The sequence below is a fragment of the Coccidioides posadasii genome, chromosome 4, assembly GCF_018416015.2.
Source record: "Coccidioides posadasii str. Silveira chromosome 4, complete sequence".
Classification (NCBI taxonomy): Eukaryota; Fungi; Ascomycota; class Eurotiomycetes; order Onygenales; family Onygenaceae; genus Coccidioides; species Coccidioides posadasii.
The window spans coordinates 1,156,237-1,176,594 of record NC_089410.1 but is presented as its reverse complement, the minus strand read 5'-3'; the positions used below and the strand labels follow the sequence as shown (position 1 = coordinate 1,176,594).

Sequence of the window (20,358 nt, the reverse complement as noted above, 5' to 3'; positions counted from 1 at the left end):
ACAAAGTACGAGGTTCAACCTTAACATTTTGACTCCAAGCAAAGCGATAAAAACGTCATTACATATCTATACTTTCTTCGATTAACCTAGTTGCTTTCCTGAATACCGATCGTATCTAGTCCCTTTCGTCCGCTATTCCAATTCGGTTGAGTTCACGCCTAGTGTTTCTCTCTTCAGTTCTCAATAGCACCTTTGTGTAGCAACAGAAGAAGCAGACTCGAAACCTTCTCTCTTTTTGGTCTTTGCGTCTGACAATGGCTCGCGGGAACATCGATGTGTACAAGGTCTTCTACAAGGGCGATTACGACAACTTTGTCGTGTTTGTCGAGGATGTTACTGCAGTGCGGAACTGGAAGAAGGACCGCTCAATTCCGCTAGCGCAGGTGGTGAATGGGTTTAAGATTTATGTTACACATCGGTATGTTCGAGTTGCACCTTTCGTTCTCTCTTTCTCTCTCTCTCTCTGCCCTTTGGTGTTTTTACCTTGAGTTTTCGGGGTGCTAACAAGCAAGTGTGGTTCGACAGCCAAGGGGCCCAGGGAATATATGACGGAGCGAGCAAATCGATTTTGGAAAGCGAGTTTGGGACGTCGAATGAGGATGAAGTCATATCGAAGATACTGGAGAAGGGAGAGATACAGGAGACCGAGGCAAGTACCGCCAATTGACCTTGATATTGCATTGGGACAGAATCCATGGCTGACACACACTCTCCTGCGTAGAATCACGAACGCAATGGAACGAAGAATGACTCCAAAGGAATCTATATAAGGCGCTAAATTGATGATATACCGTATCAACGAGGATTTAAAGAGCCGGATGGAGTGGTCTTATGGAAGGCTGCCTCGTTTTGGGTGGCATGCAGGGAGACATTGATATACGCCATATAGGGCTTTATGTGTGGAAGCAGGTCGATTGGCATATCGTGGCCTATGGGCTGGTTAGCTATGTTTATATAGCCCTGGAAGTTATATATTTACATACATTTTGCTACCTTGATTTCCATTTGAGCCATGATGCCCAACCGCGATCATCTCTCAACGAACATATTGGAGTGAACAAGGAACGCATCCTTTCGTTGATTGACAGGTGCAAAATATGTATATAGAGTCGGGTATCGGTGAATTTCCCACCAAGACTACAGGTGGGACATGAGTAAGTATACAAATATGAAGACGTGAGCCATATATCATGAAAAGTGAAGCAGGGGCAAATGCATACGCGAGGAAAGGGGAAACAAAAAAAAAAAAGAAAACATCACAGCGAGATAGATCCATTTTTGCAGGCCATCTCTCCCTCCCTCTCTTCTCCCGTTTTCGAGTTTAGAAATGTTCCTTCCAGAATCTGAACCGCACCTCTCTCGTCGTACACTCTTTGGCTGCCTTTTTGATCTCCTTAGCTGCAACGTTCGGCCCACAGAAGTACACACCAACATCCGTTCGCAATGAGGCATCCAGACCGGGCATATACGACTGATCAACAAGTCCAGTTCGCATAGCCGAAAAGAACGTCTTGAAGTCCGGGCGGCCGAACTTCGTACCGGTACGCAATTCAGTTAAGGGGTCAACTTGTTGGCCAACAGAATTGAGCATGATGTTGGCGGCGGTGTCCTGGTCGAACCGCTGGGTGAGGTATGTGTGGATACGCAAGAACTGCTGGCCAGTGCTCGAATCGGCGGCAGATTGGGATTCGAGGGAGGAGAGAAGAGCGTGGAACCATTCAAAGGAACTAGTGTCTCTACATATCCAAATGAACTCGACTCGGCGAAGACGGGTAGGTGGATTTGGTCCAGCGCGCAGATGCCAGATGTTTTTGAGGATCGAAGCCCACGGCGTTACTCCGATACCGGTACCGATGAGAATGGCAATTTCGTTGTCGAACACGTCCTCGGCTGGAGCTCCGTACGGTCCATCTATGCGAATTTTCGGCATGGTCTGGCCGTTTTGGACCGCAATCTCGTACATTCCGAGGGGATCGAGGCCGTCTATATCTTTGGCTTGTTGAGGGCCGCAACCAAGACGGTTGCCGAGGGCTCTAGTCCAATCGCCCACCTGGCGGATGTGGATACTGATGTAGGGATCAAAAGGGCAGGATGTGATGGTAAATGGATGCCATTGGCCTCGAGAAATGTCGGGAACCTGGATGAATAGCCACTGCCCAGCTTTATATTTCATACTAGGCTTGCTGAATTGAATTTCCATGGCATCTGTAGCAGCATGTATAAGCATTTGAAATTGTAAGTCGATCTTATGGACGTCAGACTTACCGTAGGGATGTCTAACAACTTTGGTAATTTGTGTTTCCCGAGCAGCACGGATTTCACGGTAGAGCCGCTCGATGAGATAGATTCCACCACCCCAGAGCTCCCATCTCCACCCTTCATAACCAATGCAATGGTCCCAAAAGTCTTTTCCTGCGAATGGAGAGAAGGGGTCGACGGTATCTCGCACGAAACAGCCCGTAGCATGGGTGTAAAGGCCTAGCATGAATGGAATAAATAGATGGTGCGTATACCAAAAAGTCTCAAAAGCTTGTTGCCTGATACGTGCATGGGCCGTGGTGTACATCAATAGCATGCACAAGAGCATGATATGCCCAGTGATACCACCAGCTTGAGTGTAGTGGATCTGAACCGCAGTTTCCGGACGGACTTGAGACTTTTCAACATTGAAAAAGCTGTACTCTGTTAGCGACAAGGATTTCTGAATTGAACTATTTCTGCGGTCATAGACTCACTTCACATAATGAGAGAGAGTATGGAGAAGGCTAAAGAAGAGCAATGAATACGCAACCTGTCGATGGAACCATATCGATTCATCGAGCGGCAGCCATCTAAATTTCGGTCTGACAACGCGCAAGAGGGTTCTACACATCGGAAGCAGGATGAGAAGGCCATCGACGGAGAGGACTAAACCAGCTCCTCGGGATATCCATACTGAAAACTGCAGGGTGTTAAGTGGTGCAAGTCGAATATCGCCAGCCTGTTTATACCTGTTGAGGATTGTTAGCATTTGTATTTGTTCGGCCCAGCAAGCCACAGCATCGCGAGCATCCATCACCTACCATCCAAAAATAAAAACTCCCAGATGCATCCCATGGAATAGGATATAAAATATAATTTTAGAACCGCTAAAATGCCGCTTCCACGCTGATTGCTCCATGATTCTGACCTACGCAGATTCCCATAAAAAGCAAACAGGATGAAGATTGGCGATAGAAACAAAGAACCAAAAGGCTTCGCTGGACCTCAGGTCTGCGAGCTCAGAGAAGTTGAGAGGAATTAAGTGAGTGAACGCCCGATATGAAGGGAAAAAAAGAAAGAAAGGCCAATAACATGAGATAAGCTGAGAGAAAGAGGTCCGATCGTAATAGTTATCTTCGAGTGTAAAGCAAAGCTGGCGCATCAATATTAAAGGAGTATCGAAGTGGCTCCACGTTGACCAAAGCGGTAACGCAGAGACCAAGAGGGGGCTCCGCGGCAGAGATGCCCACAGGAAATTGGTCTGTGGGATACTAAGCTTTCTCTTTCCGGTGCTATCTTGGTTTCGCGAGGCTCAATTTGGACAATTCAATCCCCTTGATCGGATACGCGTTGAAAGTTTGTTGCCGCCAGCGTTTGTGCCTATCCATGTGTTGCGGAGCTGGGTGTTCACATAGGCTTCTAGAGGGCCTTGTCTTTTTTGCTCCTCTTCTGTAACATATATCACTTCTGTTTCTTGTCGCTATTCGCCACAGATTCGATTTGAAGTCTCAAATTATGACGTTGGTAAGGAACTGACGAGCAAGACACGGGTTGTAACTTGCGCTGTTTTGTCGTGGGATTGTGATGTATCCAAGATAATTCCAAGAAAGAAATCGTTAAGCAAGCCAGTACGTTCCAAGTGGACGTTGGTTGTCTGAGAAGTGTCGGAATTGGGTGTTGGCTAGCTTCAGATATTCAAGCTGGTGGATCGGTTCGTGTCTCAGTTGTCCGTTGGAGGTCGTGTCTTGCTTCTGCGGCAGCGATGAGACGCAAGCCGATTCCAAATTCCTTGCTAACCCCAAAGTCGAGTCAGCTTTCGGTGATCAAGTGATCCGATTGCCCTCGCAGCTATTTCGAGTGTTTAATTTGTGTTTTCCTTGATGTTGAGACGATTTTGAAATCGATGTTTTCGTGAATTTGCGTCGGTGGTGCAAACCCCAGTTTGCGACGAGCAAACCTGGCAAGGGTGTGTTGAAAGGCCAATCCTAATTTTATCACACAGAAGGTCTACGACCCTGGCTGCGTGAATCTGTGCTGAGAAAGACTGCAGAGCCAAGGGGGGGCTATGAAGGATTCCGAATGATCTGCCCAGCTGTCAAGGGTGCTTCTGGGGGCCTGGGGCGATGATGAACGGGATCCTTGTCCGTTGAGATCCCTCAGCCAGGCTAGGCTGCTGAGAACATTGCTAAACCACAATAAGTGAAAGCCCAACGAGCGATGATGTGATATTACCCTAGCCTGGGCAGATTTGCTGCCGTCGGGGATGTTTCTGCCCGATATGGCTACCGAGACCTGCCGGAGAAGAAACCACTCCGGGCATAGTGCCGGCCAACGAAATGGTCGGCAAGTCTTTCTACACGCGATGATTCGCTTTCGAAATCACCTCATTTAAGCAAGCAGCCAAATCATAGTTTGGCAACCCAACTTCACGCCTTCAGTGATTCTGCTGTCCTCTAGGAGGAGCCCCTAGCTGAACAGGGTAAAGCGCCGGCTTACGGTGAGAATCATGATCTGATCAATGATCGGTTAATTTGAGTTCGCTATGGCTACAGGCACCTGTGGGCGGTGGTGGTGATTCGGCGCTTCGGAGAGCAAGGACTGGAACGCATCAATTCTTCCCAACCGGACGAGTCGGTTTCCCGCAGCCGGCTTTGAAGCACTTGCGAATTCTGTTGGAAAAGTCATGATTAGGCGAGAAATATTCTGTCCAACACCATCCCGGCCCTTTGCGAGAGCAGAAAGCCCGGACGGCTCGATTCATTTTGACAGGTTTTGGTATTTATAGTAATTGCTTTCAAGCCTGGGACTCTGGCCTATCATTCTGTCTCTTCTGCAAGCGCCGGGTCCTTGACTGACCTTGCGGCCGCACCCCTTGGCGCCACCCGGTCCACATGGCATACCCTCCAATGAGGGCCCTGGGAGGGCGGTATCAAGAGGGGTAGGAAAGTTTGTTCCATCTGCCGCCGCTCGTAGCTCACGGCCATGAACGCGTTTTGCCATGGGCGTGTGACAGACCGACAACCGAAGGCAGCGACAGACCGTTGGAAGACTAAAAGGAAGTTGCTATATATTGCTCCAGCGTACTGCATTTTCTAGGACATGTATCTCTTGCGAATGGAGGCAATTGTGCTGTATCACTACTTCGGTCGTCTCGGGTAAACATACAAACGGGAGATTCATGCATAAAATCTCTTAAGTTTTTCTCCGCCTGATACGGAGTACTTGGTGTCCAAAGAGCAAGAGCCCTCCTGCCGGAAGACGCCACTTTTCAGCCCGCTGTGACGAACACTCTTCTATGGTCTTGTATGGGGTGTCAACAAGGTTAAGGTTCCCGCCCGCCTGAGGAGTTGGCAAGATGATTTGCGTAAAGGGCGGGCACAGGGACGGCTCAAGCTGGAGTGATCAAAGACTCTCGGAAGCCTCTTCTGTTGGCAGAGTAACCATCTCAACTTCCCTTGTATTGTATTTTGCAACAGAAATATATTCCTTTGACTGGTACCGACGCAATTGAAGAGTCGATTTTTTCATGATGGCCCCCACGTCAAGCGAAGTGCCATGAGTGCACGAAAAATTTGTGGCGCTTAGAGTCGTTGCACTGGCCGTCCAACCACAGAGTTCGCTGTCGAGATCCATGCAGGAAGCCCAGGCCTCATCACATCGACAACCCTTGCGATCACACATTGGTCGAATCTTGACTCTTTGCAAAAGCAGCGAATGATAGACCTCATCTCGCGTTCCAAGGCCCTTGGCGTCTCAAAGTTGTGCAGGGTCAGTCTACTTTCTGACCAATATTGTCACAAGTCCATTGGAACCCCCGCCTTTGCTCACGCTCCCGCCAACTGGCTTGCATGCATGCATGCAGCCTGTGGGCAGCGATGGCCATGGGCTCGAGAAAGCCATCCAGAGCCGTGAGAGCAGAAGAACGGGGCCGCTGGCTGTGTCCTCCAATCCTTGTCAACTGAACTTCGGAGAAAAGCATTTATGGGGTCCGCCTCAAGTACTTCTTGAGAAGGAAAAGTCGTTGACAACTGCATCGCTCACGAGCGAAACAAGAGACCGGTTACGGCGCCAGAATATTATTTTCTTGATACCGACCTCTTTTTTCAACTTCTCTGCTTTAGTTGCAGATCACATCGCTTCGAACTCTGTCTTGTTGACGTGCGACCTCGACGGGCGAATAACTATCGCTCGGACCAGGCCTCTTGTCAACAATAATTCAGGAGCTTTGACAATGCTCAGGAAGCTGATGACAGTCCAAGCAGGTGGGCACCTTTGGCCCCTTCTCTTACGTTATTTATGATCAATTCATGCTGATTGCGACTTTAGAATCATAGTCTTCTCACTTGGTTATCGTGCGACTCGCCTGTCTCATGCTGCCTTGGTACCTCTGTCGCAGAACTGTGTCATCCGTGAAGCAAATAGAGAGGAAGTGAACAAGGCACTCAGCTCTCAGGCTTTCCTCACAGCCCCTTTAAATCCTACATACTGCCGTTATCATTACGATGTCGCCCCCTTTTTGGCTGTCCCGATAGCCGCACATCTGACCTTCCCGAGCCACAATATATCCCTCAACTTACTGCTCACACCCCGATTGTGCGAGCGGTTTTGCGCACAAGTATCGTTGTTTTCCTCGAGCGCTATAACTTTGATTTCGTTTTCATTGGGAGTGCAGGAGGAGGAAGGGAAAGCCCGCTGTGATATACGGGACATGACAAGATGGGAAAGTTGATCAAGAACCACTTGGCAAGATTAATTGTCCTCACCGCAGCAATTTGTATGTCCGAACGTGTCGCCCTTTGACAAGTCCTTTCCAAGTACTAATGTCTTTTGCAGGCCAGTTCGCCGCTGGTATTCACGGATTCTTCTGGCCGAAGGTCTTCTGGGACTTCCTCACCAAGAACCTCGATGGAGCAGTTAAACCTGTCCCCGTCCTTCAGATTTTCAATGTAATATTTGGGTTGATCGGTATCGCGTTGGAATGGCCTTTGAAGCCCATTGCGGGAACCCTTGTCCACCGTAGCATCGAAGCTCGATTGCTAGTACTTCCGGTCAGCACTCTTCTGGCGGCCCTATTATATCAGGGCACGAATCCCGCTATCTATTATATCGTGGGAATGATTGTATATTTCTGGGGTTACAGCGAAGGCGAGGTACGCAATTCGAAATTTACTTATGCCGGAAAGCTGGACTGGACCTTGTGGCTAATTTGACGCTGTATAGGTTGTCTGCCCCGAACCATGGACATTGCCCAAGAGGCCGGCACGAGTTATGAAAGTATAATGACCTCACTAATTCCTTCCGCCTGGCTTTGAGAGCACACGCATTTTGAACTCTTCTGCTGAGGGAGTCGAGTTGGCCCGTGCCGTACCATAAACGGTTCAGTTTTAGTCTCTTCCCAGCAACCTGTATATTTATGAGAAGCTTTTTTACTGGCGCGGCAGAGCGTCTGGACAGGACATTTTTGTGATTTTCTTTTTAAATGTTGACAGATCCACTCGATCTTGGGGACTGAATATGCCAGGCGTCCGCAAATGTTAAAGGTATATAGTTGTATGTAACACAAAATAAATACAATATCCTGAACATCACCACAAGAGTTCCGCCGATGATGATGTTTGGGATGGCGAAGCGATTGACCGTGTCGGAGCAACGATGTTCCACTTGATGATCATCAAGAGCGAACCACGTTCCGCGCACTCCTAAGTGCTTCCCAAGGCTGCTGATGCCTAACGAGCTAAATATCAGGATCACCATTCGCGGGCCGGGTGCATCCTCTCAAAGCTTCTGCCTGCTCGAGAATGATCGGACTGCGGGCTGCGCCTGTTCTCTTGCCACACGGCGACAAATCCGCTGGGAAATTATATAACTCCTGACACAACCATACCAGCTGATTTGGGGTGTTAGTATAATTTCACAGTTCGCGAATCGCAATGCCGAACGAGGACATTTCCAGTTCCGCGCCATTGACCTCTTTCAACGGTGTCCTCGACAAATATGTTCACATCTCGCCATCTAAGAATGGACGAGCAGAGCAACAGCCTGCTTCGCCCACCAAAAGATCATCACCATTGAAACGAAAACTCGAAGACGCTGGCAGTGAACCCGGGGGCGATGTCGCATCGCTGCTCAGTGAACCCTTCTCGCGGCCCCCGATATCCCCAACCCGACGAATGACCCGGTCTCAATCCGCCCAAACCCTCGAGAGACCTTGTCGTCCGTCCCCCACGAAACGCACCCGCAGCTTTAAATCCGCTCCACCGGCCTCCGACCTAGCCACACCAAGCGGCCCGATCAGCCTGCTGCACGACACCATTCCCCAAGGCCTTATTCTTCTCTTTATCGGCGTCAATCCCGGCATCATGACAGGCCAAACTGGCTTCGTCTACGCCCACCCGTCCAATCTATACTGGAAACTCCTTCATTGGTCGGGCATAACGATCCGTCAACATCCGCCTAGCGATACGTATCGGCTTCCGGAGCTGTACGGCGTGGGTAATACGAACATCGTGGCGCGCCCGACGCGCGACGCGAGTATGTTGTCCAAGGCGGAGATGGATGCGGGTGTGCCGGTACTTGAAGAGAAAGTGAGGAGAAATAGGCCCGAGGCTGTGTGTCTGGTTGGGAAGAGCATCTGGGAAGCAATTTGGAGGGTGAGGAAAGGGAAGAATATTAAAAAGGAGGAGTTTAGGTATGGGTGGCAGGATGAAAGTGAGAATATGGGAGTGATAAAGCCGGGAGAAGGAGACAACGAGGAGTGGAAAGGAGCGAGGGTATTCGTCGCTACGACGACAAGCGGATTAGCTGCGACCATGTCTTTGGCGGAGAAGAAAGCGGTATGGAATGAGTTGGGAGCTTGGGTAAAGCAGAAGAGAGTGGAAAGGCATTTTGTGCCTAACGGTAATTGATATATGTGTGGAATGTAATAAACCTATATACACCTATATTCTACATTTCACCATCGCTACTCTGATCACCAGACGGGTTAATTGCAGACTGTCCGCTGATGCTCTTTTCATCGTCCATTTCCTCAAGCACGTCCTCCAAATCAACGTGAATTCGCAAGCCCTTCTCGACAGGCACATTCCAGATCTTTCTCAATTCGTCGGCACCCATCATCTCCTTTAGACCGGGCTCTGTAAATGCTAGAAGAACCAATTCCTTTACCCATGGACAGGAACGAATAGACCGGTAGAAGACGTCACGGGCGCGTTCTTTTCGACCCCAACCTAGCTCGAAGAGAATATAGAGCTTCCATATCGCGGCACTATATTGGCCAGGGGGCGAGCTAACTGCTGTCTCAAAAGCTGCACGGACCGAATGAGCTGTCGATCCAGCAGAAACACCTCGATGGAGTTCACTATAGATGGAAAAGAAATGGGGTGTAAGGGGAGAGTGTCCCGGAGTTCCCATATTTCCGTCTAGACTACGGCGCGAGGAAGAGGAGATATGCTGCCGAAGAATGAGGCGAACCCGGTCATCAATTCGGAAACGAGATTCATTATAAGCGAAGATGCTAAGGAATATAGAGTTGTTTGGGAAAAGAGAGAGGCTATTAGACAGCTCTTCACGGACTAGGGCTGGCTTATATTTCATGGTGTTGGAAATATGATACCAGAGAAGTTTAGCTTTGGACTGATGGAGAAGCTCAGCTAGGGGAGTCTGTTCTAAGTGGCTGTCCTTCAAGCGCTCTTCAGCAGCTCGGTATATGCTTAAAGCACTTTCGATCTCAAAAGTCCGCGTGAGGTAGTGCAAGAGAGCAAGACATTCCGTATTGCTGATGAATACGGTCGAATTCCGAAACGATAGTCCATAATTCTGCGCTTCAACCAGGACCTAGAACTAGTAAGGAGGATTGAATAAAAGACTTGGTGTTTAATATCAACTTACTCTTTGAGTTTTCAGAAATTCTGCAGGGCTAAACCCGGTTGCCGCCTGTGAGTCTCTTGATAGCTCATCGACATTGATAGCATTCTCCGGAAGTGCGATAAGTAACCGGATTGCTTTCCAGGCATCGTTACTCCTTAGCGCCTCCCAAAGCCAAGATTGCCATAGCATTATAGAGTCCTTTCTAACTTCCTCTGGAAGGGATTTGCTCATTGACAAGGTCGTCATCCAGACCTTCTCGGCTGCAATTTCTTGACCACGGCGGCGCTCAATCAACGCGTACGCGTTATACAGGGTAATACTCGAGGGACGCTTTCGTAGAAGGCTTTTGGCATATTTTGCTGCGTCGCTGGGATTGCAAATATATTCAAGACCGACCGAATATTCCGCAAGTTTATCATTCTCAGGGACACATTCCACCAGTTGTCTTAAGGTCCGCCGAACCCATGGAGCATCGAGAGAGCTGGTATCATCAACATACGTAGACCTCCAGGACTTGAATGCCGAAAACCATGACGAACCGTCGCTGAAAATGGTGTCGTGGGTGACTGCGAAGTTAGAATAAGGAAGTGAGACAGGCGTAGGTAAGTCAGGCTCATCCATTTCATGGGACGGATCTCTAAACCATTGTGAGGAAACTGCTTCTTGTTCTAGAATCAGGTTGCGAATAAATGGGTCTTCACGCCATTCCTTAAGGATATCAGCATTTTCCCGGGAAGAGTGTGGTGGAAGATAGCAAAAGAGTAGAAATGCATCGAGAAGTAAGTCCAGCAGACCCGGCTCGGAAAAGAAAGTAAGGAAGTCTTGGATATCAGAAGATAGTATCACTCTGTAAGGGTCGTCTTCCTGAAGCTCATCCAATGTTCTCGCGGGTAGACGAGAATGACGCATCTGGCGGCGTTCTAGTTTACCCCATGAGTCAAAAATCGCTTTCATATCGATATTGGCAATAGGGGGGTCCGACTTGGAGGCTGGTGGCTCATTCTCATTGCTATTCCAGCCCTTAGCACCAACCTCCCCTAACCGGGGCATTTCACTATCCCAAAATTCAGAAAACGACCGGACCGCGTTGGGAAGATTGTTTTTAATATCAACAGCACGGCCACAGAAATTAAACTCCAAAGTTGCCTGCCATAAAGCAACGGCGTGCTCAAAATATCCTGCTTCTCGCATAAACAAACTCAGCCGAAGGATGATATAAAGATGGACAACGCCTCGGTTAAGGTTGTCACAATGCGTTTGATTGATTCTCAGGCACTCTAGGAAAATTGAGCGGCAATTTTCATATGTAAAATTAACAAATCGAGTCTGCTGAAAGTCTAGGTACTTAACCCATAAAGTGATGTACCCTGGGTTTAACTGAAGGACACTCTTCCACTTAGACAATAATATTTTCGTATCCCATATTGTGGCACCTTCCTCCATCATCCCAAGCAGAAGACGGTCGCGAGGAGCATTGAGTGGTATTTTGTTCAAAGCTCTCTCATACATGGAAATTTTAATGTCTGCAATACTCTTTTTCTCGGCCATCGTGTAGGTTCGATGGCCCTCTGAATCTGCGGTACCAACCATGGAGCCCTGATGACTGATGAGGTCCAGCCAACCGTTGATATCATCCGGATGCACGGACACATGTGCTGAAAGAGACGCATTACGGCGTCGAGCCGCCACCTCTTCCGACTCTATATCTGAATCCGAGGTCATGTCTAAATCCAAAGCAAGGCTATCGGTAGGCTTAGCCTTCCCCTCGATTGATCGATAATCAGGGCCGGAATCTTCAGAAGAAGCTTTGTTGTCAACTCTTCTTCGCTTGCTACCCCCGCTCGCGGACAAAGAAATAAAACTCGACTCTGACTCCAAATCGCCCGGGGCTTGGGATACCGGTCGAACTCGCCGGAATTCTTTGAACCTACTAGCTCTCTTCCACAAAGAGGAATTGTATCTTTGCCTGCCATTGTCAGTTCCGCGATTGCTACCACGTGGGCGAATCACGATTTTGGTTCCGAAGCTCAATTCGCGATCTATGGTATAGTCTGTTGGGAGACCTAGTACCCTTCCTGCACCAGTCCTGTGGTAAGAAGGTATATCATAGAGATGGGGAGAACCATATTCCACGTTGTATTTGTCTCCTCGCTTGTCAATCTTAAAAATGTCTGCTCTATGCTGCTCAGGCTCTTTATGCTCATTGTAACGGGAAGATTCGCGGTCGCGTCGATCTTCTCTGGATGCTGCTAGAGGTGCGCGAGTTTTACGATCGCTGCTTTTAGTTGAGATACTGTGTTCCTCCTTGTGGTCGGACCTGTGTGAATGGCGAGTGCTGTCGCGACCTTCGTGCTCGGTGTCCTCTCTCTTTGCCTCTGGCTGTTCTGAAGGGCGCTGCGGCTTCGGTTTGAAGCTCGCAAACCTAGGTATCGCTGGTTTTCCCTATATTGTCGGTGTCAGCTTCCGGTGCCAAAGCAGATTGCAAATGTAGTAAAGAGTACCTTCCCCTCCCTTGATTCCATCTCTGTTGTTGTGGCCTCTGATTACTCTTCATTCGGCGTCCCTATCGTGACGTCGATGCCGGCCGGGGAGCGCAGAGCACCGTAGCCGGGTAAACTTGCCTCCATCGGCCGGGTAAAATTTCCCTTATGGAACATCAATTTTTAGAGCTTCGTTTGTCAATTCCACTGTGAAAGAAGTGCGTCGACGACTCGCGATCGGGGGACGGTTTATTTTACACGTTCATTCTAGGAATGCAATCATTTTAAGAGCCGTGACGTCTAGAATCCGCACGAGCTTTCGGAATGGCGTCGTCCCTCGCTGCGCAGCTCGCGCAGATCGCAGCGACATCAACCCATCAGCTCGACCTTAAAGCGCAGAGAGCAGCGCATTCTCAGTCTCTGATATTCGAGAAGAAAATTGCCGGCTCCCAAGATTTTGATACGATCTTTCAAGTATGCCACGAAGGGTTTCAAGAGTTATGCTCTCTGGACTCACGGTTTCTCTCGTTCAGACGAAACATTTTCAGCGATCAGAGCAAAACGGAGGACCGTGGGCAAATGACCACGAGCCAGAATAAAGAGCTGGACAGTGTGCTGGAGGACTTCCTCTCCCTAGTTGGTGGCCGTCTATTGTTGACACCGGCGGTCAAAGCTGTTGACTGGCTTATTCGACGGTTTCGGTAGGTGTAGGACTCGTTTTGTCTCGAGCGTTATCCCTTCCAGTAACTAACAGATCATTCTTTAGAGTGCACGAGTATAATACGTCTTTCCTTCTCCTCACATTCCTTCCATATCATACCACTCCGCTATTCTTAAACCTCCTATCCATTTTACCCGAGGACCTCACTCAGACTTTCAAGGTCTTTCTTCCTTATAAAAGAAGTATGACCCTCCCACCCCGGCAAGTGATTGTCCAGAGTGCTTCAACAAACAAGTCATTCTTCTTGGCTTTGAACAATTATGTTTTACAAGTCAGCAAGTCCCAGGCCCATTACCAAGGACTCGTTTCATTCTGGGCTGGGATCACTACGGAGGCACTCGCAAACATGCTGGATTCAGCTAAGTCTGGCAGGATGGAAATCGAGAGAAGGAACAAAGAAGATGTGTTGATACGGATTTTACCAGTATTGAACGATGCCTTTATGCTGAGAAAGGCACCTCAGCTTGTCGTTGGCTGTTACATGTTGTGTGTTGTTCTCGCAAACAAGGCATGCCTCGAAGATCACGTTCTTGACAATTTGATGGAGGCAGTGACAGGTTCTTGGACGCAAACAAATTTTGTTTCAGGTATTACCTGCCTGTCTGTGCTATCTCAACAGAAACATGAGAAATCACTACCATCAAAAGTCGTTAAAGCGGTCCTTAGGCTGGACAATGTTATCGAGGTTTTCGAAGAACTTAGTGGCCGGTACGCGGTGACAGGCTTGATCATTGGTTTAATAAGAAGCTGTGTTCAGGAGAATGGGAAGCGATCTGACCCGGCTCGTATTCCGTTCGTTGGTCAATTAATACAACGCGCCATCCTCAGCGACAGCGAAACCATCGAAGCTTTAACCATTTTGCTGCAGGCATTTAGCGACTTGCAACGACAAGGTCTCGTGGCGGACGGGATGGGAAAGCAACTGTCCGACCTACTTTTACAGTTTAACGAATCAGACACACTCGCACCATTGCTCCGCAAGGCCATAGAGAATGCGGGCGTTGACATCACCCAACTGGAAATGACCTTGGAAACTGTCCTTCAAGCAGACATTATGCCTATGGAAATCGAAGATGCGGACCTGTTAGATTTTATCAGCAGCTCTCAGACCCAAGACGCGTTCGCAGTCGCATTGGAACCTCTATCCCAGGCAGCGATAACGGAGTCATCTTTCCTGGCACCCGGTTCGTCCCTACTATTCGACCAATTAGCTGAGGCTTTTATCCACGGAGCTTCTACGAAGGACAGGGTGTCGAGATTCATTAAATTGCCGGTTTTAAGGCCGGATAAGCCTTTGGACGACCCTCTTTACTTATCCTTTTTTATCCGATTTTTTTCTGGCCCATACCCTGTGACAGCGAGGACGGTTGCTATTAGTATTGTGTCATCTTGCATCACTGCTATGGCTGATAAAAGCGCTGATATGCAAGGAATCCTTCCATATATAATTTCTGCTCTTGCGGATCCCTCAGAGAGGGTCCGGAGAGAGGCTGCGGCTCTCCTGAGCTTAATTGACCGCCTTGCCTCAAAATGCAAGGACAACGATGATTCTAATGCTCAAATTTGGGGTCGCGGGTGCCTTTATGGTCAAAACGAACGGTCAGAATCCGTTCAATTTTTACCAATAAAGGATATTTACAAGATTATTCACCATGCTTTGATGCCTGCGTTAGAGGAATATGTCCTGGATCCAGATCAGGTTGGCCGAACGTTGACTCAAGTAATTCGAGGACCCCGAGCTCAGGATGATTCTGACCGGACTCGCTCGGAATCTACCGGAGTAGAATTCAAAAAACCTCTTCGTCGTGATCTCTTCTTGTTTCTCTGCTCCCATGCGTCTAAAACAGCACTCTATACTGTCAAGTTACGGCTGCTAAAGTTCCTCAATAAGGTCGGGAAAATCGGCTCCTTAAATCGCACTGAAGCTCTCCGACAGGTTTTTGATCAGTGGCGACTCTTGAGCTTAGAACACCTTCAGCGTATTGAAGACGGCGAACGAATATCCATAAATGAGCTCGAGGACCAAGTTCTATCAATCATTTATCCCAAGGACATGGACGCTGTTGACCTTTTATTCTCATCTTTAACTTCTAACTCGAGGTCTAATCGAGAATCTTTCTTAACAGCAGGTTTCAACCGTCTAAAGGAAGTCTGGCCATCGCTGGAAGAAACCCATGAGTTGTCCCTCGCGAATAGATTGCTCCAGATTTCTTTGAGCTTGGAGAATGGGAAGTTGGCGGGCGCCGCAAAAGGCCTTCTCCGATCGGTGGATCTATCCGGCCCTGTTATCCTTGAGTTCCTCAATAAGATTTCTGCTTCTGTACCAGATCTAGGGTCTCGTGGTCCTCCCTCAAAGAAAAGACGAACCAGCCAGAATAACATGGTACCGATGAGCTCTATAGATAAAGAAACCGACTCGGTCCTGCAAAAGATGACTTTTATTCTGGAGCTCATTGACAGTTCCCACTCGGAAAATCACCCTGAACTTATTTCTGGGCTTTTCCAAACGCTGACCATTATCCACCATCTGAAATTGCAAACGAGATCAGAGATGAGTTACCTCCTAAGTCTCAATCTTGGAATCCTGTTAAGTATTGTCAATAAGTGGAAAGGAATGCCCACGCGGAAGATCAATACTTCGTCTATTAGGGCGGATTTAATAATAGATTGCGTGCGAACATCGGAAAGCCCGCAGGTACAAAACACTGCACTTCTCCTGGTTGCGGGACTCGCAACGGTTGCGCCGGAGCTTGTCTTGCATAGCGTGATGCCGATTTTTACCTTCATGGGCTCCAGTGTTCTAAGAAAAGACGATGAGTACTCGGCTCTAGTGATAGATCAAGTAATCATTTACATTCCCTTCTTTTGTTGTTTTCAGCGCTAATTAGTCTCTCAGACTATCGACCAAGTGGTACCTCCTTTGGTCCAATCCTTGAGAAACCAGAAGAGAGATGTCGTCTCAGGTACATCCGAGCTGCTTCTTTCCTTTACAACCGCCTTTGAACATATCCCGTCGTATCGCCGACTCAGGCTCTTTGAAGCTCTCATCACGAAATTAGGCCCTGAAGATTTCTTGTTCGCGGTATTTGCTATGTTTGCGAATCGATATTCCATGGATAAGGACGTTCTGGCGACAATGACCGCCCTCGCATCCGATTGCAATGCCGAACTACAGCTCATTGTAAGTAGAATGGAAATCACTGATTTTGTATATGCTCCATCTAATATATTCCTAGACATATGCAAGATACCTTAATTTGGTTAAGGATGCATTGCAACCGAAGCCAACGCTAGCGAAGACTCTTCTGGGTGTGGGCAGCGAAGATGGAAGGGACCCGCAGAAAATTGCGGTGGACTTACTGCAAGCTCTTTCGCATCTTCTTAAATTTACATCTTTACGAACCAAGATGAGTGAATGCTTCGATTCTGGAACCGAGCAACAGGTTGATAAAGCCCACGGACTCTTCTCGGCTATATTGGAGCAAACACTCGCCCTGTCCGAATCTGTCCGTACAGTCAAGCCTGTAAACAGCGCTTGTGGTGAAACCCTGGGTACATTGCTGGGAACATTGTCCTTAGTCGATTTCGTCGATACCATTGAGGTTCTACTTCAGCGGCCAAGTGACGATCTTCGGCGAAAAGTGATCAAGCTCCTTGAAAACCGCCTCGATTCGAGCAATGACAGAGACAAGGCATCGCAAGCACGGGTTCTATCTTTCTTAACTGTTCTGATTAATATCCTTGAGACATCTCCCGACATCCTGCTGAAGCATGCTGCCGTTGCGTGCATCGAAAAGATCGGAGAGAAGTATGGCAAGAAGGACCCCTCGCAGGTTCTTGCGGCAGCCAAGGTTATCTCGGGCGAGCATTGCCTTGGACAACCCGACAGACGTATCAGGGTGATGGGATTGCTCTGTCTTGCATCGATGTCGGAGATTCTTGGGGAAGGGATCATTCCTACTCTCCCCGAAGCCCTTCCTCGAGCATTTGATCTATTACGAGACACACTTGGGGCATCAGACGACGATTCTCAGCTCCATGATGCTGTCTATTCTCTGATTTCTGCCCTTCTCATTCATGTTCCCTGGATGATTTCTGGCGAATATCTAGACAACATTCTGCAACTGTCATTCATATCCTCAAACACAGACTTGGGGGAGGGTTCCGATGAAAATCGTCTGGAAGCATTACAGCTGCTCGCGAAGAGAGTGGATGTCAAAGAGGCTTTTGCTGGCGTTGAGCGGAATTGGGATTCGGCTGTAACGCAGGGTTCAAGGGTAAGTTTGGGCGTTGATTTTCCAAGACGACAGGTAATGCTAACGAAATACGCTACGCAGGCCGTTCAGGAAGCTCTTGATGTTGTGAGAACCGCCATTGAGAAACATGCAAAGTCTGCTACAGTTAAGAATGTTTCTGTTCTGATGAAGTTGTTGCGCAAGGCATTCGATTTACGCCGACTTCAGCTTTCTCCATTAAATGATGGTGGCTTTGATGAAGCTGAAGTTGACGAAATTGAGTCTCAGGCCAATGATGTCGCTGTAAGGATGATTTACAAGTTGAACGACACCGTCTTCCGTCCGCTGTTTATTGATCTCACGGCGTGGGCTGTTAGCGGACTGGGAAAGAAGGATACTACAGGGCGCGTAGCGCGGTTAACCACTTTCTACAGATTTTTGGAGAGCTTCTTCGGGACCCTCAAGGTTTGCAAAATCCCACTTGGCATTAAACTGTTAATATTGGATTTCAGCTAATGACTCTTGATTTCTTATAGTCTATTGTCACTGGTTATTCAAGTTATATCATTGAGAGTGCGGTGGAAGTGCTCAAGTTTTCACGGTGTAACGATAAAGCTACAAAAACATTATGGCTGGCCGTGCTACGCATGCTTCGTAATTCATTTGGACACGATCAAGATGGTATGGCCTATCCGAACATTTTCGAGCTTTTCAAAAAGTATACTCTGTACTGACAATTATTCAACAGAATTTTGGCAATCACCGACTCATCTGGCATCCATTTCAGAGCCTCTAATCAAGCAGCTCTCGATGGCCACAAATTCCCCAACCCTTGATCTCGTGGCTGCCGAAGCAATTCCTACCATTGTCGAACTTGCTGTGGCAGCTGACTCCCCAGATAACCATAAAGAGCTAAACACGGTGATCATGAAGTTTATGCGTGCAGGGCATGGCAACGCCCGTGGGGCGGACAATCCATACACGCGTCTAGCTGCAGTCAAATGCGAGCAGCAACTGACAGAGCGTTTAGGAGAGGAGTGGCTTGCGTTACTACCCGAGATGTTGCCGTATATCAGTGAACTATTGGAGGATGATGATGAAAATGTGGAGCGAGAGGTGCGGAGATGGGTGTTGTCGATTGAGGACATATTGGGAGAGAAACTGGACGATATGTTGACGTAGAGGTACATGTGAGTACGGTACATACACTTTTGGTGAAATTTGGAGTTTTGGAGAATGTGTATGTTTCTGGGTACTGTCGATGAAACTGGATTCACATATAGGTCGCTGAGCATTTAACGCTGGGGAAAAATTCAAAAATTTATATTAACATGAAACTATTACAGTGTTACTATATCATCGAATAATCATATTAATCGAAATACGATTGGCCTTTCCAGCAAGAGCGTAGTCAGCAAGACTTATATGGGTATAAATACATCTTAGATCGGAGGAGGACTCAAATCGAGTCCTTCAACAGTCAACTTGAACGCATCGTTGCGCGAATAGCTCCCAGCAACATCCAAATCTAATCTTCCCCTTACACAATCCTCGAAATCAGCCTCAGATATCTGCAATCCCTCTTCATCATCATCATCGACGTTCCAAACGGGACCGGCGAGAACCTTCCCCATCGGGCTTATGATGCAGGACCCACCGCCCGTGAGGATAGGATCGGGATCGCTGCTGTCCTTCTGGGCGTTATCGTCACCTTTTACCCAGCTGGGTAGCTGGCTCTTCCTAACGCATTGGTTGCAAGTTAAGACAACGGCTCTCCCTTCAAATGCTACTGTCTGCATGAGCGGGAGCCATGTATCGCGACCGTCGGCGGTTGGGGCAAGATATAAATTGACATTTTGCTGGTAGAGACTTTGGCGGAGTAAGGGCATGTAGTTCTCCCAACAGATTGCAGCCGCGAGGGTCAGCTTGACGCCATCGACTTCGGTGGTTACAGCTTTTAAGGTCGAAGCGGATCCCTGGGCCCAGACGAGACGCTCCGTGCCGGTCTGGTGGGTAAGCGATGTCAGCTTAAGATAGAGCTGTCCGATTGAGAGAACAATTCCGTTTATGTGGGTAGTTATCTAGGGGCTATGTGCTTACCGGCATAACCTTTCTTCTCTTGCCCAAAACCCCACGCTTGGGATCGACGTATACAACGGCACAGTACAAACTTCCGGCACATCTTTCAATCAAGCCGACGATGATCAGCATATCCGTCTCCCGAGCAATGCGTTCTAGGACCTCTCTAGTTCCGTCACCCCGATAATTCTTCCCTTCGGCGATGGGCAGTCGTCTGGAGACCCAATCGTCTCCCGCCCCAGCAGGCGTATCTCCCATGTCAACGGCTGCCTGGTAGTAATGTAAATACTGCTCGCGACCGCTGTCATCGCGGCCTCCCATTGCCGCTCCCCAGGTGCATGTTCGCGGGTATCCGCCCAGGTAACCCTCTGGGAAGAGAATGATTCTCGCGCCGCGGGATGCCGCAACACGGGTGATCCTCTCGAGAGCCTCGAGGGTCTGCTGGAGGGTGTCTCGTGTCCTGGCCTGAGAGACGGCAACCTTGAGCTTCTGCGACATGGTCGATATGCGGGTATCTGCTTGTTTCAGAGCGATAGTGTTCAATGGTAGGTGCACGACAACTTGGAGTGCCACAGCCTCGCCGGAGCGCAGAAGCTCGCTATATACCACCTTTGCTCCAGTGAAGTTGAGCAGCTCGGCATTCTGGAGCTCCGTGGGGGCGGGGAAGGGGTTCCCCACATGCAAGGGGGAACGTGGGGAAAGGCGCAGTCCCCAAGCGGAAAGGCCGTCTGATAAG

At 48.6% G+C, this 20,358-nt stretch overlaps 8 protein-coding genes across 8 annotated transcripts; 4 read left to right on the top strand and 4 right to left on the bottom strand.

Moving 5' to 3' along the window:
- Window positions 1-254: 254 nt before the first annotated feature.
- Window positions 255-1,036, top strand: D8B26_007296 (uncharacterized protein; the record flags this gene model as incomplete). The annotated part of the gene is made up of 3 exons (XM_003072115.2): window positions 255-418; window positions 526-649; window positions 722-1,036. The coding sequence occupies 3 exons, from the start codon at window positions 255-257 to the stop codon at window positions 776-778; spliced, it is 345 nt and encodes a 114-aa protein (XP_003072161.1). The 3' UTR covers window positions 779-1,036.
- D8B26_007295 (uncharacterized protein) lies at window positions 796-1,014 on the bottom strand (the record flags this gene model as incomplete). The annotated part of the gene is made up of 2 exons (XM_066125492.1): window positions 796-929; window positions 984-1,014. The coding sequence occupies 2 exons, from the start codon at window positions 1,012-1,014 to the stop codon at window positions 796-798; spliced, it is 165 nt and encodes a 54-aa protein (XP_065981575.1).
- Window positions 1,037-1,047: 11 nt separating the features above from the next.
- D8B26_007294 (uncharacterized protein) lies at window positions 1,048-3,175 on the bottom strand. The gene is made up of 4 exons (XM_066125491.1): window positions 3,063-3,175; window positions 2,736-2,990; window positions 2,266-2,675; window positions 1,048-2,205 (listed from the first exon to the last, which is right to left on the bottom strand). The coding sequence occupies exons 1-4, from the start codon at window positions 3,158-3,160 to the stop codon at window positions 1,322-1,324; spliced, it is 1,647 nt and encodes a 548-aa protein (XP_065981574.1). The 5' UTR covers window positions 3,161-3,175; the 3' UTR covers window positions 1,048-1,321.
- A 3,782-nt stretch (window positions 3,176-6,957) lies between these two features.
- On the top strand, window positions 6,958-7,772 carry D8B26_007293 (uncharacterized protein; the record flags this gene model as incomplete). The annotated part of the gene is made up of 3 exons (XM_003072113.2): window positions 6,958-7,015; window positions 7,075-7,391; window positions 7,462-7,772. 3 exons carry the CDS (start codon window positions 6,958-6,960, stop codon window positions 7,519-7,521), a joined length of 435 nt encoding a protein of 144 aa, XP_003072159.1. The 3' UTR covers window positions 7,522-7,772.
- Window positions 7,773-8,171: 399 nt separating this feature from the next.
- D8B26_007292 (uncharacterized protein) lies at window positions 8,172-9,146 on the top strand (the record flags this gene model as incomplete). The annotated part of the gene is made up of 1 exon (XM_003072112.1): window positions 8,172-9,146. The coding sequence occupies one exon, from the start codon at window positions 8,172-8,174 to the stop codon at window positions 9,144-9,146; it is 975 nt and encodes a 324-aa protein (XP_003072158.1).
- Window positions 9,147-9,186: 40 nt separating this feature from the next.
- D8B26_007291 (uncharacterized protein) lies at window positions 9,187-12,652 on the bottom strand (the record flags this gene model as incomplete). Its single annotated transcript, XM_003072111.2, has 3 exons — window positions 12,609-12,652; window positions 10,129-12,549; window positions 9,187-10,074 (listed from the first exon to the last, which is right to left on the bottom strand). Exons 1-3 carry the CDS (start codon window positions 12,627-12,629, stop codon window positions 9,187-9,189), a joined length of 3,330 nt encoding a protein of 1,109 aa, XP_003072157.2. The 5' UTR covers window positions 12,630-12,652.
- Window positions 12,653-12,911: 259 nt separating this feature from the next.
- On the top strand, window positions 12,912-18,850 carry UTP10 (snoRNA-binding rRNA-processing protein utp10; the record flags this gene model as incomplete). The annotated part of the gene is made up of 7 exons (XM_066125490.1): window positions 12,912-13,288; window positions 13,354-16,150; window positions 16,205-16,489; window positions 16,545-17,585; window positions 17,646-18,008; window positions 18,080-18,224; window positions 18,292-18,850. The coding sequence occupies 7 exons, from the start codon at window positions 12,912-12,914 to the stop codon at window positions 18,723-18,725; spliced, it is 5,442 nt and encodes a 1,813-aa protein (XP_065981573.1). The 3' UTR covers window positions 18,726-18,850.
- Window positions 18,851-18,904: 54 nt separating this feature from the next.
- On the bottom strand, window positions 18,905-20,238 carry NIT1 (Nitrilase). Its single transcript, XM_003072109.2, has 2 exons — window positions 19,644-20,238; window positions 18,905-19,549 (listed from the first exon to the last, which is right to left on the bottom strand). Exons 1-2 carry the CDS (start codon window positions 20,118-20,120, stop codon window positions 18,986-18,988), a joined length of 1,041 nt encoding a protein of 346 aa, XP_003072155.1. The 5' UTR covers window positions 20,121-20,238; the 3' UTR covers window positions 18,905-18,985.
- Window positions 20,239-20,358: the final 120 nt, after the last annotated feature.